The sequence below is a fragment of the Elaeis guineensis genome, chromosome 13, assembly GCF_000442705.2.
Source record: "Elaeis guineensis isolate ETL-2024a chromosome 13, EG11, whole genome shotgun sequence".
Lineage (NCBI taxonomy): Eukaryota > Viridiplantae > Streptophyta > Magnoliopsida > Arecales > Arecaceae > Elaeis > Elaeis guineensis.
The window spans coordinates 76,596,319-76,610,645 of NC_026005.2; the positions used below are offsets into that span (position 1 = coordinate 76,596,319).

The window sequence follows — 14,327 nt, forward strand, 5'->3', positions numbered from 1 at the left end:
CCCCCCCCCCCCCCCCCCGGCGACTAAACAGTTAATAATTGTAGATTAAAATATTTGGGTACATAACTTAAATCGTTGCATACATGGTTCCTAGGTGCGCATGCGCTAGCTTCATCGCCCTTGGCTTATATCACCACACATAACTTGACAGGATCTGAAAAGGAATACAAAATTACAAATTATCCCAAAGATATATGCAGCAGCAGCTGTCATCATAGCAAATTCCTATGGTTTAACTGTCCATAACTCGAATCCCATATGCACAGCGCTGTCCTGGAAAGGAATACCATGGTGAGACAACATACTGTCTGAGATCCCAAAAGGGCTCCCTGAATTTTAACTTGTAAAACACATGATCTTTTCTTGGTAGTGTATATTTGTATGAATTATTACTCCTTCAAAATAATATCACCAAATTTTAGTTGTTGATGCTGATACCCCTGAGATCATTCCACCGGCAGTTCATTGTTTTCTATTTCATCTCAATATCTGGATGCATGAGACTTTTGGTTATATTCTGATGGCAAGCTTCTCTTCAGGTCCCTATACCCAGAAGATGGGGCAAACAAACAATCAAGTGGCTGCCTGTGCACCACTCCATCTGCTGTCATCACTGTCAATCCTGTTCATGAAGCTATACTGGTTCTCTCTTATGTAGGACACGCCAGACCATACTCCACGGACAAGCAAGATGCTTACAAATACCATGCTCCCAAGCGTGCATACCACCTAAAATGAATGCAACACAAACCAATTAAATTGGTTTAAGAATAAGAAAAAGAGACCAACAGTAAATCCAGAAGTGATTGACATACAAGAGATTACCCATAATAATAACTTTCTTTTTTTTGTAAATTTTACATATTTTTTATTTTTATATTTAACATGAGTATAGTTTTGGTTTATTTTTGATCCAACTCATATACCTTTATCATGCACCAAAAAACAGATTTTTATTAAATGGTTTGACTTGCACCGTGAGTTTTATTCATAATCTGCAATATGAATTATAGATGATCTATGACCATCCCATTTGAGCTTCTTGGCTGATAAAAATAGGCAATAATTATGGTCATATGATTATCAATTATTGTACTTTAAGGGTGCCTTCATAAGCACATAAAAGAGACCATGAAAAATTTCTCACTAAGATTTGGCTGTTTAACATTTAATGATATATCAAATGCCAAAAACTAGTTTTCCAGAACAAATGAATGCCCAATAGACAAAGATCGCCATTCAGAAATTCTATTCATATTCAAAAATCTGTAAATATGTGCAGTCAAGAGCCTAATATTTGAAATGATCTCTTATAATATATAAAAAAAGTGCCCCAATGCATAAGGCTTTTGTCACCATAGGGTTTGGGGAGGGTTAGATGTATATAGCCTTATCCTACATCTAGAGAGATGGTTTCTGTATTTCGAACCCAAGATACTCAGTCATAATGGAGCAACTTTACCATTGCGGTAAGGCCTACCTTCTGCCCACAATATATAGCAATATAAATCCTTTATATTGTGAGAGCAGTGAGACAATTGCTTTTCATTATTTCGCACGACATGCAGAATGCGTGTTCAGAGTATAACAACATCTAATGAACGAAGGGAGTAAAGAATATCCTTGAGGACCACTAAGTGAATTACTGTTACTGTCAAAGGAACACTATATGAAGAAAAAGAAGACGAAAAATCTGGTGTTTTCCATGGAAAATGAAAGTGGAAACAGATATGTGTTGAGCTATCTGGTGCAATGAAGGAACCTCAACTGTTTCACTATTTGGCATGATGGTAAAGGAAATGGGAAGCCTTCTATTTTACCTTTCCTATTGGTTGGCTAAAGATCTGAGCGCTTTCAAGAATGTATTAAGCTTATTCCTTACCACAACAGGAGAGGAAATTTCCTAAATTAAAGAACACAACTGCATCGGGAGGTCAGGAACCATGCAGGTGGATAGTATCATAACATGGCAGATTGCAATAGGAATATCAAAGAAAAATCTTCTATTTGCATCATGAAAATCACATCCATCACTCAGTGATGGATGTATTGAAAGCACTGTAAAAAATTTTGCGGTACAATAGACTTGGTAGGAATTTGAACCCAAAAAAGAGTATTTATCAGGAAATGGTAGATTTATTTTTTTTCTCAAAAAAGAGTATTTAGCAGGATATGGTAGAATTAATTTTTTTCTCCAAAATAAGTAAAAACCGAAACCCTATAATCCATCAAAGTAGAAGATAGAATCCAAAGAGAATTATTTCTATGGGAAAAGCAACATCACTAACAATTGTCCCACCTGCCAAACCTAGGTCAAAAATTTCATTCATCTTTATTTCCCAAGATCCTAGAGAGCAAAGCTTTTGTTGAACAGGTTAGAGGGTGTCATTTGCACATTCACAGAGAAATGGAAAAAATTGAAGCAGGAGGGCTCCATAACTCTTCAAGTGTCAAGATCCTGAGCAGGGTTTTGAGTCCCTGGTTTCAGACTCAGTGTTGCTCAGGGAACATGTGTAACACCCTAGCCCATTTGGACCCTGGATCAAGCCCAAAAAAACCCAAAGCCCATAAAAAAAAAAAAAGTGGAACGAAGAAGACTCCCAGCCGGAGTCTTCTTCCACCCAAATCACCGGAGAGAAGTCGAATCCGAGCGGGATTCGACCTCCCCTCCACTCTATAAGACCCCCCTCTCCCCCTCCAAACAACCCACGATGATCACCGGTCTCTCTCTCTCCTTTTCCTTGTTTTCTCCAATTGAAGTCAAGGCCTCCCGTACTCGTGCTCGCCAGAAATTGGAGCCGACGACGCTGTTAAATCTTGAGGTAAGCCCTTCTCCTCCTTCCTCTCTTCCTTCCCCTCCTTTCCAAGGCTTCGTGCACCCTCGTCGGCCTTCGGGATCGCCGGAAAATCCATGAAAAAGGGTGAATCCTGTTTTGCTCTGTTTCGGCCGGGCCCTTTCCTCTCTTTTCCGCCACCGGCGCCGCCGGTTGCGGCATCTCATCTCCGAGACCGGACCCTCATTTCTCTCTCTCTTCCTTGAGTGCTTGGCCACCGGCGACCGGCCAACGATCGGAAATCATGAAGAAAGGGGACGGATCCCCTGTTTTTTGAGAAATAAAAAAAAAAACTTTGCCGACTGAACCTCGCTGCCGGCTGGCCTTGCTCTGTTGCTGTCGGCCGGCCTTGCTCCATTGCCGTCGATCAGACACCACCCACCTCATCGAAGCCCAGGGCACCAAGGGGGGACCTCACGGTCTTCCCCTGTTTCGGCCCAAGGTAGGCCGTGGGAAGAAAAGGAAAAAGAAAGAAGAAGAAAAAAGGAAAAGAAAAAGAAAAAGAAAAGAAAAAGAGAAAAAGAAAAAGAAAAAGAGAAAGAGAACAATAAAAATAAAATAAAAAAAAGAAGAAGAGAGAGAAATTTTCTCTCTCTCCTCTCCCTCCTTTCTCTCTCTTTCCTCTCTCCTCTCCCTACATTCTCTCTCTATTTCTCTCTCTAATTCTCTCTCTATTTTCTCTCTCTAGATCTTTCTCTCTTTTTATGGATTTTGTCTCTCTAGAGTCTTTCTCTCTCTCTTTGATTTCATCACAGACCCTAGGATAAATTTGAGATGAAAATAAGATGATCTGAGATTGCTCCGAAATTTATGCAGTAGATCTGATCCCAGCTCGATCTTATTCGAAATTTATAATATTTGATTCATATTGAATCACCTTGATAGGACCTCTGATGATCTTGATCATGATTATCTTATCTGAAGGATATGAAGATTCTCTCCCCACTTTCTCTCTCTACTTTCTCTCTCTAAAGTCTTATGGATCAGTGGAGGATCCAGATACTTAGACAAATCCTAATTTTGATTAATCCTAAGAGAGATCCTAGATTTATATTATTAGGATTGATTATCGATAATTTTTTTCATATATGATTTTTATATTTGATCAGGGTCATGAAGAGATACGATTGTCTGCATAAGATATCGAGTGGAATATTTTGTTAAAAAAATTCATAAATCAAAGAAGAACATTGATTTCTGTGCTTGGATCAGTCATCGGTAAAGGTAAGAATCTTGTATATGATCACCATTATATATATGTTATTTTACTGTTGGTCTTGCATTATTGGTTTTGCATCGTCGGATTTGAGATCGATGAATTTATTATATCTGAGATATTGTTATTTGATTTTGAGCATGAGTATGTTATGTCAATATATATGTATCAGAGATTGATGGCATGATAATATGGATATGACATATCTGAATTGATCATAATGCAATCGGAATTGATTTGATGAGATCAACACATAATAATTAAATGAAAAGAAAGAGATATATGGTATGGACTAGTCTTGTCATGTGGAACAGCCGGCCAGGAGCTCATGCTGGGACAGCCCGTCAGGAGCTTATGCCTGGGACAGCCCCCATTGGCTTACAGGTGGATCAGCCGGCCAGGAGCTCATGCTGGGACAGTCCGCCAGGAGCTTATGCCTGGGACAGCCTCTCACGGGCTTTCGTACGTGGGACAGCCGGCCAGGAACTCATCCTGAGACAGCCTTGAAAGGCTTTTTATGTGAAAATTGATTCGGATGATGACTGAGGTATAGACTTGGATAGTCCAGAGCTAGAAAGAAAAGGTTAAAAATCATATGATTATGAAAAGAGAAATGAAAGATAAGACATGAAATAATTGTTAATAAAAATATTTCACCTGTTAACATGTGATAATGCATCTATTTTAACAAGACAGAAAATTTATGAACGTTTGCCGTATTCTGAATATTCAACATGAGATTTTATGTTTTATTGCTTATCCTTATTTTCAAACTATATTACTATATCAGTGTGACATGAAAATTCTTATTGGGCTGTAAAGCTCACACCCCTTCATCTTTCTTTTTTCTTCTCAGAGTTACAGGACGCTTATGATTGGCTATTGCTTGGATTTACGGGTGAAGCAGAAGGATAAATAAAGTGTCATAGTATCTGATCAGAGAATTGAAGAAATTTAAATTGTAATTATGCAAGATTTTACGAATTATTGTTGAAATAAATTGTTATGGATGTTAAGGTTGTAACGATTTAATTTGGCCTTGCATATTCTTTAGGCTTGCTCTAAAGAGTGTGCGGCCATCACGTATCCGACCCGGATGTTGGGTTCGGAGCGTGACAGAATGGTATCAGAGCTCAGATTATGATCATTAAGGATTATAATATAAGTAATTTGAATATTATAGAGTAATATCAGAGCTTAGTTATGATCATTGGGGATTATGATATAAGTGATTAGGATATGATAAAATAATATTGGAGCTTAAGTTTAAGTCACTAGGGATTATGAAGTGATATCAAAACTTTATGCATGATCAATAGGATGTGATAGAGTGATATCAGAGAATATGATAGAAAAGTACTAGAGCCCAAGTTTAAGGTCACTAGGGATTGTCATATAAGTGATATCAAAACTTTGAGATTATAATCAATAGAGTATGATAGATAATATCAGAGTTTAAGGTTATAATCATTAAGAATGTAATAGAATGATATTATAGTTTAGGTTATGATCATTAGAGAATATGATTTAAGTGGTATTTGAGCTTAAGATTATAATTATTTGAAATTATGACTTTAGTGATATTTAAACTTAGGTTATGATCATAAGGAACATGATTGACATAAAAAAAAGGAATCAATATTTGATTTTGAATCAATAAATACTATGATGAAAATTTATATATAAGTGGTATATGATGTCTATAATAAAATTGATGAGTACATATTGGATTTCAATTAGCAAGGTTGACCTAAGTATGAGAAGAGTTGACCTTAGAATGAAGTGCAAGGTATTGATAAGTTATGTTGAGTATACTAGATGATTTTGGAATGTTAAACTTATATGATTGAAGATCATGATACTTTTTCTAATTTCGATGATAATTGTCTGAGCATTATAAATTTTGGACTTATCAAAAGAAAGTTAATTAGGATATGGTCTAAGAAGAAATTACATCATATGAGAGAGAAATATTTTTGAGCATTGAACCTATAAGAGGTCATATATGAAACTCAATTTAAATGAAAAAATATACTTGAATTTTATTATGAGAATATGAGATACATATCTTGGTAAAATCTTTGGTTACTCAAAATATCATATTCTGAATATGATTTCTTGATCTTTCAAGTTGCATTGAATTTCAAATCAAAAGCTTACTTTTCTAAGTGGATCAAAAGTATTTTGATATTGTTATTAAATTAAAGAAAAAATTTATTTTGTCAGAGTATGATATACAGGTTATGATGAAATCTTTAATAATTCATATTACCATCTTTGGATTAGATTTTTTTAATTTTTCTTGTGATTGTTGAAGATGGTGAAGTGTATTAATTATTCAAGTCAAAGTTCGGATTTTTAAATTGAACTAAGATATCTTGCTAGTGTTAAATTTTGAATGACTTATACAAGGGACAAGATTTTGTATGAATTTATTGATTAATATTAAGGGTTGTGATGAAGAGAGCTCTATAAGAAATAATCAAGTTGATTCTACTTAAGGATGTTGGCTTGAGTTCTTTTAGTTTGTCAAGTTAGAATTAATTCTTTTAAAAAGGAAGATTGATTTAGAAATTATCTAAATGATTGTAAGGTAAATCTAAGGTTAACTCCAATTGATTCTAGACATGTTGGATTCTTGAAGAGTGATGAAGCTTATACAATGATTTCAAACATAGAAAGTGGATCAAGATTTAATTTTAATGTGCTATGCCCAACAGATAGTAAAGATAAAGAAACTTAAAGTTTTGCTCTAAATTTTATATGAAATTTGAAAGTTGGATCTACCTTTGATTGATCTAACATACAAGGATATTTTATCTTTGATAGACCTATATAATTTGATAAATTAAAATCAGAGTGCGCAGCAAAAGTGTGGTGGATTAAATTGATTAAAAATATTAATTTTTATTCAAAAGATATTATGATGGAATACATTAGTTGCAAATAAGGAAGGATTTTATTGATAATGAAAGGATGCTATAAATTTTGATCTAATCTGATCATAGCCGAATAATTTTTATCAGTAGGTTGCTTCATTGTAGATAATACCAAAAAATTTTAGATATCTCAAGTTTATTAACAGCTTGATAGTTCTGATATTAGTTCAAACTTAGAATGTCCTGACATAGATCTCATAATTTTTTTTAAAATTTAATATTGTTACTTGGACTGATATAGAAGATTGAGGTTTTCTTAAGATGAGAGTCTACATATAAAATTTGTTGGAAGGTTAAGAGAAGAAAGAAATCGATGATTGTGAAGAGTGTCGATGTTTGGCCTTTATTTATTTTTCTATCATGGACAGTCTGAGATAATTATGAATTTCGAGTGGAATGTATTAGACAAATAACGGTGATATATTAATACAAGTCCAAAATGTTACAGTTCTTCAAAAAATTAAGAAATCAATAAGAAGGGATTAGTTTGAGATTTCAAATAATTTTTGTTATAACAAGATCATTAGAAATAAATAATATATAAGACATTATCGTAAGCTTGAGAATGACATGAAGAATGGATACTTTGAAATATGTATCTCGAACAACATAACTTAATTTCGAGGACGAAATTATTTGAAGGGGGAGAATGTAATAACCCGGCCCATTTGGACCCTGGATCAAGCCCAAAAAAACCCAAAGCCCATAAAAAAAAAAAAGTGGAACGAAGAAGATCCGCGGGAGTCTTCTTCCACCCAAATCATCGGAGGAGAAGTCGAATCCGAGCGGGATTCGACCTCCCCTCCACTCTATAAGACCCCCCTCTCCCCCTCCTAAACAACCCACGATGATCACCGGTCTCTCTCTCCTTTCTCCTTGTTTTCTCCAATTGAAGTCAAGGCCTCCCGTACTCGTGCTCGTCGGAAATTGGAGCCGACGACGCTGTTAAAGCTTGAGGTAAGCCCTTCTCCTCCTTCCTCTCTTCCTTCCCTCCTTTCCATGGCTTCGTAAACCCTCACCGGCCTTCGGGATCGTCGGAAAATCTATGAAAAAGGGTGAATCCTGTTTTGCTCTGTTTCGGCGGGCCCTTTCCTCTCTTTTTCGGCCACCGGCGCCGCCGGTTGCGGCATCTCATCTCCGAGACCGGACCCTCATTTCTCTCTCTCTTCCCTTGAGTGCTTGGCCACCGACGACCGGCCAACGACCGAAAATCATGAAGAAAGGGACGGATCCCCTATTTTTCGAGAAATAAAAAAAAAAACTTTGCCGACTGAACCTCGCTGCCGCTGGCCTTGCTCTGTTGCTGTCGCCGGCCTTGCTCCGTTGCGTCGATCAGACACCACCCACCTCATCGAAGCCCGGGGCACCAAGGGGGGACCTCACGATCTTCCCCTGTTTCGGCCCAAGGGAGGCCGTGGGAAGAAAAGGAAAAAGAAAGAAGAAGAAGAAGAAAAGAAAAGAAAAAGAAAAGAAAAAGAAAAAGAAAAGAAAAAGAGAACAATAAAAATAAAATAAAAAAAAGAAGAAGAGAGAGAAATTTTCTCTCTCCTCTCCCTCCTTTCTCTCTCTTTCCTCTCTCCTCTCCTTACATTCTCTCTCCATTTTTCTCTCTAAATTCTCTCTCTATTTTCTCTCTCTAGATCTTTCTCTCTTTTTATGGATTTTGTCTCTCTAGAGTCTTTCTCTCTCTCTTTGATTTCATCACAGACCTTAGGATAAACTTGAGATGAAAATAAGATGATCTGAGATTGCTCCGAAATTTATGCAGTAGATCTGATCCCAGCTCGATCTTATTCGAAATTTATAATATTTGATTCATATTGAGTCACCTTGATAGGACCTCTGATGATCTCGATCATGATATCTTATCTGAAGGATACGAAGATTCTCTCCCACTTTCTCTCTCTACTTTCTCTCTCTAGAATTTTTCTCTCTTCATGAATTTTCTCTCTCTAGAAGTCTTATGGATCAATGGAGGATCCAGATACTTAGACAAATCCTAATTTTGGTTAATCCTAAGAGAGATCCTAGATTTATGTTATTAGGATTGATTATCGATAATTTTCTCATATATGATTTTTATATTTGATCAGGGTCATGAAGAGATACGATTGTCTGCATAAGATATCGAGTGGAATATTTTGTTAAAGAAATTCATAAATCAAAGAAGAACATTGATTTCTGTGCTTGGATCAGTCACCGGTAAAGGTAAGAATCCCTGTATATGATCACCATTATATATATGATATTTTACTGTTGGTCTTGCATTATTGATTTTGCATCGTCGGATTTGAGATCGATGAATTTATTATATCTGAGATATTGTTATTTGATTTTGAGCATGAGTATGTTATGTCAATATATATGTATCAGAGATTGATGGCATGATAATATGGATATGACATATCTGAATTGATCATAATGCAAGTCGGAATTGATTTGATGAGATCAACACATAATGATTAAATGAAAAGAAAGAGATATATGGTATGGACTAGCCTTGTCATGTGGAACAGCCGGCAGGAGCTCATGCCTGGACAGCCCGTAGGAGCTTATGCCTGGGACAGCCCCCACTGGCTTACAGGTGGATCAGCCGGCCAGGAGCTCATGCCTGGGACAGCCTGCCAGGAGCTTATGCCTGGGACAGCCTCTCACGGGCTTTCGTACGTAGGACAGCCGGCCAGGAGCTCATCCTGGGATAGCCTTGAAAGGCTTTTTATGTGGAAATTGATTCGGATGATGACTGAGGTATAGACTTGGATAGTCTAGAGCCAGAAAGAAAAGGTTAAAAATCATGTGATTATGAAAAGAGAAATGAAAGATAAGACATGAAACAATTGTTGAACAAAAATGTTTCACCTGTTAACACATGATAATGCATCTATTTTAACAAGACAGAAAATTTATGAACGTTTGCCATATTCTGAATATTCAACATGAGATTTTATGTTTTATTGCTTATCCTTATTTTCAGACTATATTACTATATCAGTGTGATATGGGAATTCTTACTGGACTGTAAAGCTCACACCCCTTCATCTTTCTTTTTTCTTCTCAGAGTTACAGGACGCTTATGATTGGCTATTGCTTGGATTTACGGATGAGCACAAGGATAAATAAAGTGTTATAGTATCTGATCAGAGAACTGAAGAAATTTAAATTTAATTATGCAAGATTTTACGAATTATTGTTGAAATAAATTGTTATGGATGTTAAGGTTGTAACGATTTAATTTGGCCTTGCATATTCTTTAGGGCTTGCTCTAAAGAGTGTGCGGCCATCACGTATCCGATCCGGATGTTGGGTTCGGGGCATGACAACATGTCAAGATAGTACCTGACAGTATCATCCCAACACTTGGGATGGGTCAGCATCCTAGTAATTCGCTAGGACATCAGTTTTGCCGCTCACCATCTCAACCCAAGCCCCGCACGCCCCCCCACACCCCCCCTCATTCTGTAACATATTCAAATGTTTTTCCCTCACACAAGGAATCTGTGCAATGCATCCTTCCTATATCTGCTGGTTACTAGAGAATATCACTGATATAATGATACATATGGGAACACCTAGAAATACATCCACAAGCTAAAGAAGATAACTTGTACTGAAGTTGCAGAATCTTCCAAAAGTTCTTATGATGCATATGGAAGATGAAATCTTATGGGATATTTAAGAAGGTTGACCTCATGTGCAAGCTTCTAAACAAATAAGCACAAGCTCTTTGAAATTCAAGGATGCAGTACCCTGGAGAAAATCAAAGAAACAATCAATACAAGCTAGAACACTGAGGGAAGCATAATAGGTAATATTTAATCATGAGTAGAAATTTGAAGATCATTAAGATAGAGTTTAGAGGCATGAGTACCACATAGTGAAATAATGTGGGGCTAAATCACGAATTCCGCAAAATCAAATAAATGAGTGTTCCACCAAAATATATCCACGAAGCACTTAAAGATGGGGCAAGTTGAATCTCCTGCATTCAATAAACTTTCCAATGCACCTAGAATTGCTTGAAAGTAAGCTCTAAAAGAATGAAAAAAGGACCATGATATCAAGGACTAATCTTGTTAAAAAGCAATCTCTCCCGTATAACATAAAATTGAGCTGAAAATTCAGCTATACAGAAAGTGTAGGGCTGTTTTTTGTTTAGTTCTTTAGGTCAAGGGTGTCTAGAGATTGACTTGGATGATGGAACAAGTAGAGATAGCCATACAAGCTGTGTTTTCTCATGTCTGGATTATCTCTTCAAGGTTGGTGGTAGGGATTGCCGGTGCGATCTTTAGAATTTCTTCTTTATGATCTCTCTCAACACTTGCCTCTAAGACATGACAATTGCAATCTTGACATACTGGAAAGCATTTTATACCCAGGTAACCTGATGCCAACCAGTTTACTTATGCTTGCACACAAAAGTAACTTGGACAAGAATCATCACTCTCAGTTGACTCTTCTTAAAGTTGTTGTAGCTAGGGTAATATTATCTCTCCTAAACTGGCTGAAGCTTCTTGGCTTAGTCCTTATTAGTAGGCAACTTCTAATGCATGGACAGCTTAAGATTTGTTACTTATTTTCTTAACATACAATAGAATTCAGGGAAGTTCGAATTCAAAGAGAACACATGGGACTATCCTAGCAAATTCAACATATACATAATATGCCACATGTGCCAGCTATATCACTAAGCTAACCTTCGTGTGTCAGAATTAAGCCTAGCCTTTTTTTTTCTTTTGAGAATAAAGACTGCACCACCTACAAACATTAATTTGAGAATTTCTACCACTCCCCTTCCTGCTTATCGGTTACCACCAAAGAACGCAAGCTAGTTGGTGATAAAATTGTAACACAGTATAGTATGCAATTAAATCCAGAATCTAGTCAAAAGCAAAACGAAATAGCAATGTTCCTAATGCGATAAAGCTGCATACCATAAAGGAATGACAAATATCATAACAAAGAAAAAAAAAATGCATGCAAAAGATGCAGAATTACCTCAAGAAATGCCTTAAAAATCCATAACAAAGCCAGAATTAAAACCCCATTCACCGAAAATCCCACCTGTTTGGAAGACAAAAAAGAAAAAAAAGAAGAAACGTCAGCTACTTCAATTTCCAAATGATCTAATTCTGTTTTTTATCCCAATGCTCCCACAATAAAGAGGCAATTACGAGGAAAAAAGAAGGCGTTAGTTAATCCAAATTAAAAAATACAACCCCTGAAAAACTTACAAAAAAGAAAAGATTTTTTTAGCATAAGAAGGAAATAACGGGAAAACAAGTAGGTATTGGCTAATTAAATCTCGAAATTGCCCAACTCCATGTGCTTCTAAGAAGTGAAACCCAACATCCCCCAAAAAAATCATTATTCTAGCGAAAAAGGGTCAACTACGGGAAAACAAGAAGTTAGGAGCGAACCAATTTAGTGGGGATCGAAGGGGGCAGAACGGATCGGACGGCCCTGCGCGCGCGCCGCGAGGTCTTGCGGAAGACGTTGTGGAGGAAGCGCACAAGGAGATCGAGGCTCCGGTCGTCGTCGTCGTCCTCCTCCTCCTCGTCGTCCTCATAGTCACCGCCTTCGCTGCGGAGATCACCGACCCACGCGCGAGGATCGGGGACCACGACAACCGACTCCTGGGGGTAGCCGGAGAGCCTCCGGGAGGCCCGGATCGGCGACCGGACCCGAGAGGGGGAGGCGAGAAGAGGGAGGGAGGGGAGGAGGAGGCGGAGGCGGTGGGGTTTGGAGGGATGCGAGGATCGAATGCGAGGAAGAGACGAGTAGACGGAGGTGGAAGAAGCCATGGTCAGGGAGACACAGATCCTCCGAGCGTCGCCTCGCCTCCTCGGTTTCTCCTCGCCTGGTGTTCCTTGTTAGACAACACGTGTCGGTCACACGTGCATGTTTTTTTTTTTTTTTTTTTTGTACAGACGCGCACGTTTTTAAAAATGAAGATTACAGTGCACAAATACGACAACCAAATACAACTACAGTGCACAAATACGACCGTAGCTTTTACCAAAAAAAAAAAAAAAATGACTGTAGTTACAAAATTCAACTGTGATATGGCACAAAAAGATTGGTGCAACACACACCAATTATGAAGTAGATACATATTAATTTTCCAAGTTTATACTTTGGCCAGTTATGATATCCGATTAAGTTGTTCCTCAAATAAGTCTTTTGGACAAAGATTTTTATTTTAAGCGAAATGCTCGAAGACCAGCCCTCATTTCATTGAATAAATGAAATGAAAGAGACCATACAGTGAGGAATACAAACAAATGAGGTTACGAAGCCGAGGAAAAAGAAAACTGTTTTTTTTTTGAGAAATCTCATGGAACAAATAAATCTTCGAACCTGACCACCAAAACTGAAAACCTCTACAGGAGAAGTAGACTCCCACTCATCTATGCTATACAAAAACCAAGCTGTGAACACAAATCCCGCACTACACAGCAGTCTTTAAATAATAATGACAGAAATAAAAAAAACTAAAGAGAAAAAACTCTATAAATACATACGTCTTATGCTTCTTTTTTGCCAATATTGATGCAGATAATCTCTCTCTCTATATATTTTTTTTCAATGAAAAAGTCAAAGGTTTTGTAAGTTTCCTGACGGTTAGATTTCAAGTTTTATTTACTGCTATATAAACAATCAAAAAGCTAGCATCTAAAATCATCTTTCTAAATGCATCATAATTATCAAAATGAGAGGAATCAACAACTTGATATTTTAATCATTAAAGAGATTGTCACGCCCCGAACCCAACATCCGATCGGATACGTGATGGCCGCACACTCTTTAGAGCAAGCCCTAAAGAATATGCAAGACCAAATTAAATCATTACAACCTTATCAACCATAATATTTAATTTCAATAATAATTCATAAAACTTACATAATTACAATTAACATTCCTTCAATCCTCTGATCAAGTATCAACGGTACTCTATCTATGCATCCGCTCACTCACAAATCCATACCATAGCCAACCATGGACATCTTGTAACTCTGAGAAGAAAAGAAAAATGAAGGGGTGTGAACTTTACAGCCCAGTAAGAATCTCATATCACACCAATATAATAATATAATCTGAAAATAAAAATAAATAATAATACATAAAAGTGATGTTAACTGTCCAGAATACTGCAAACATTTATAGATTATCTATTTTATCAAAAGAGATGCATTATCATATGTTAATAAGTGAAACAATTTTATTCAACGATTGTTTCATGTCTTATCTTTCTATTTTCTTCTATTATCACATCGTCTTTAATCCTTTTCTTTTTTGGCTTTGGCTATGGACTACCAGGATCATGCGACGATCTTTTAT

The 14,327-nt window shown here is 37.0% G+C and overlaps 1 protein-coding gene across 2 annotated transcripts; it reads right to left on the minus strand.

Moving 5' to 3' along the window:
- Positions 1 to 38: 38 nt before the first annotated feature.
- LOC105055879 (uncharacterized) lies at positions 39 to 12,863 on the minus strand. 2 transcript variants are annotated; one of them, XM_073248054.1, is made up of 4 exons: positions 12,407 to 12,863; positions 11,985 to 12,050; positions 10,676 to 10,736; positions 558 to 729 (listed from the first exon to the last, which is right to left on the minus strand). In XM_073248054.1, exons 1-3 carry the CDS (start codon positions 12,788 to 12,790, stop codon positions 10,677 to 10,679), a joined length of 510 nt encoding a protein of 169 aa, XP_073104155.1. In that variant the 5' UTR covers positions 12,791 to 12,863; the 3' UTR covers positions 558 to 729; position 10,676. The 2 variants fall into 2 exon arrangements, with proteins under 2 accessions (XP_010936188.1, XP_073104155.1); XM_010937886.4 differs by lacking the exon at positions 10,676 to 10,736 and having other exon boundaries at positions 39 to 729; positions 12,407 to 12,858.
- Positions 12,864 to 14,327: the final 1,464 nt, after the last annotated feature.

Bases quoted from the DNA above. Each gene is read 5' to 3' on its own strand.
- LOC105055879 (XM_010937886.4), bottom strand. From the start codon at position 12,790: ATGGCTTCTTCCACCTCCGTCTACTCGTCTCTTCCTCGCATTCGATCC. The intron at 12,051-12,406 runs GTTCGCTCCTAA...TCTTCCAAACAG, and splicing joins CTTCGATCCCCACTAAATTG to GTGGGATTTTCGGTGAATGG. The intron at 730-11,984 runs GTAATTCTGCAT...CATTCATTTTAG, and splicing joins TTTTTAAGGCATTTCTTGAG to GTGGTATGCACGCTTGGGAG.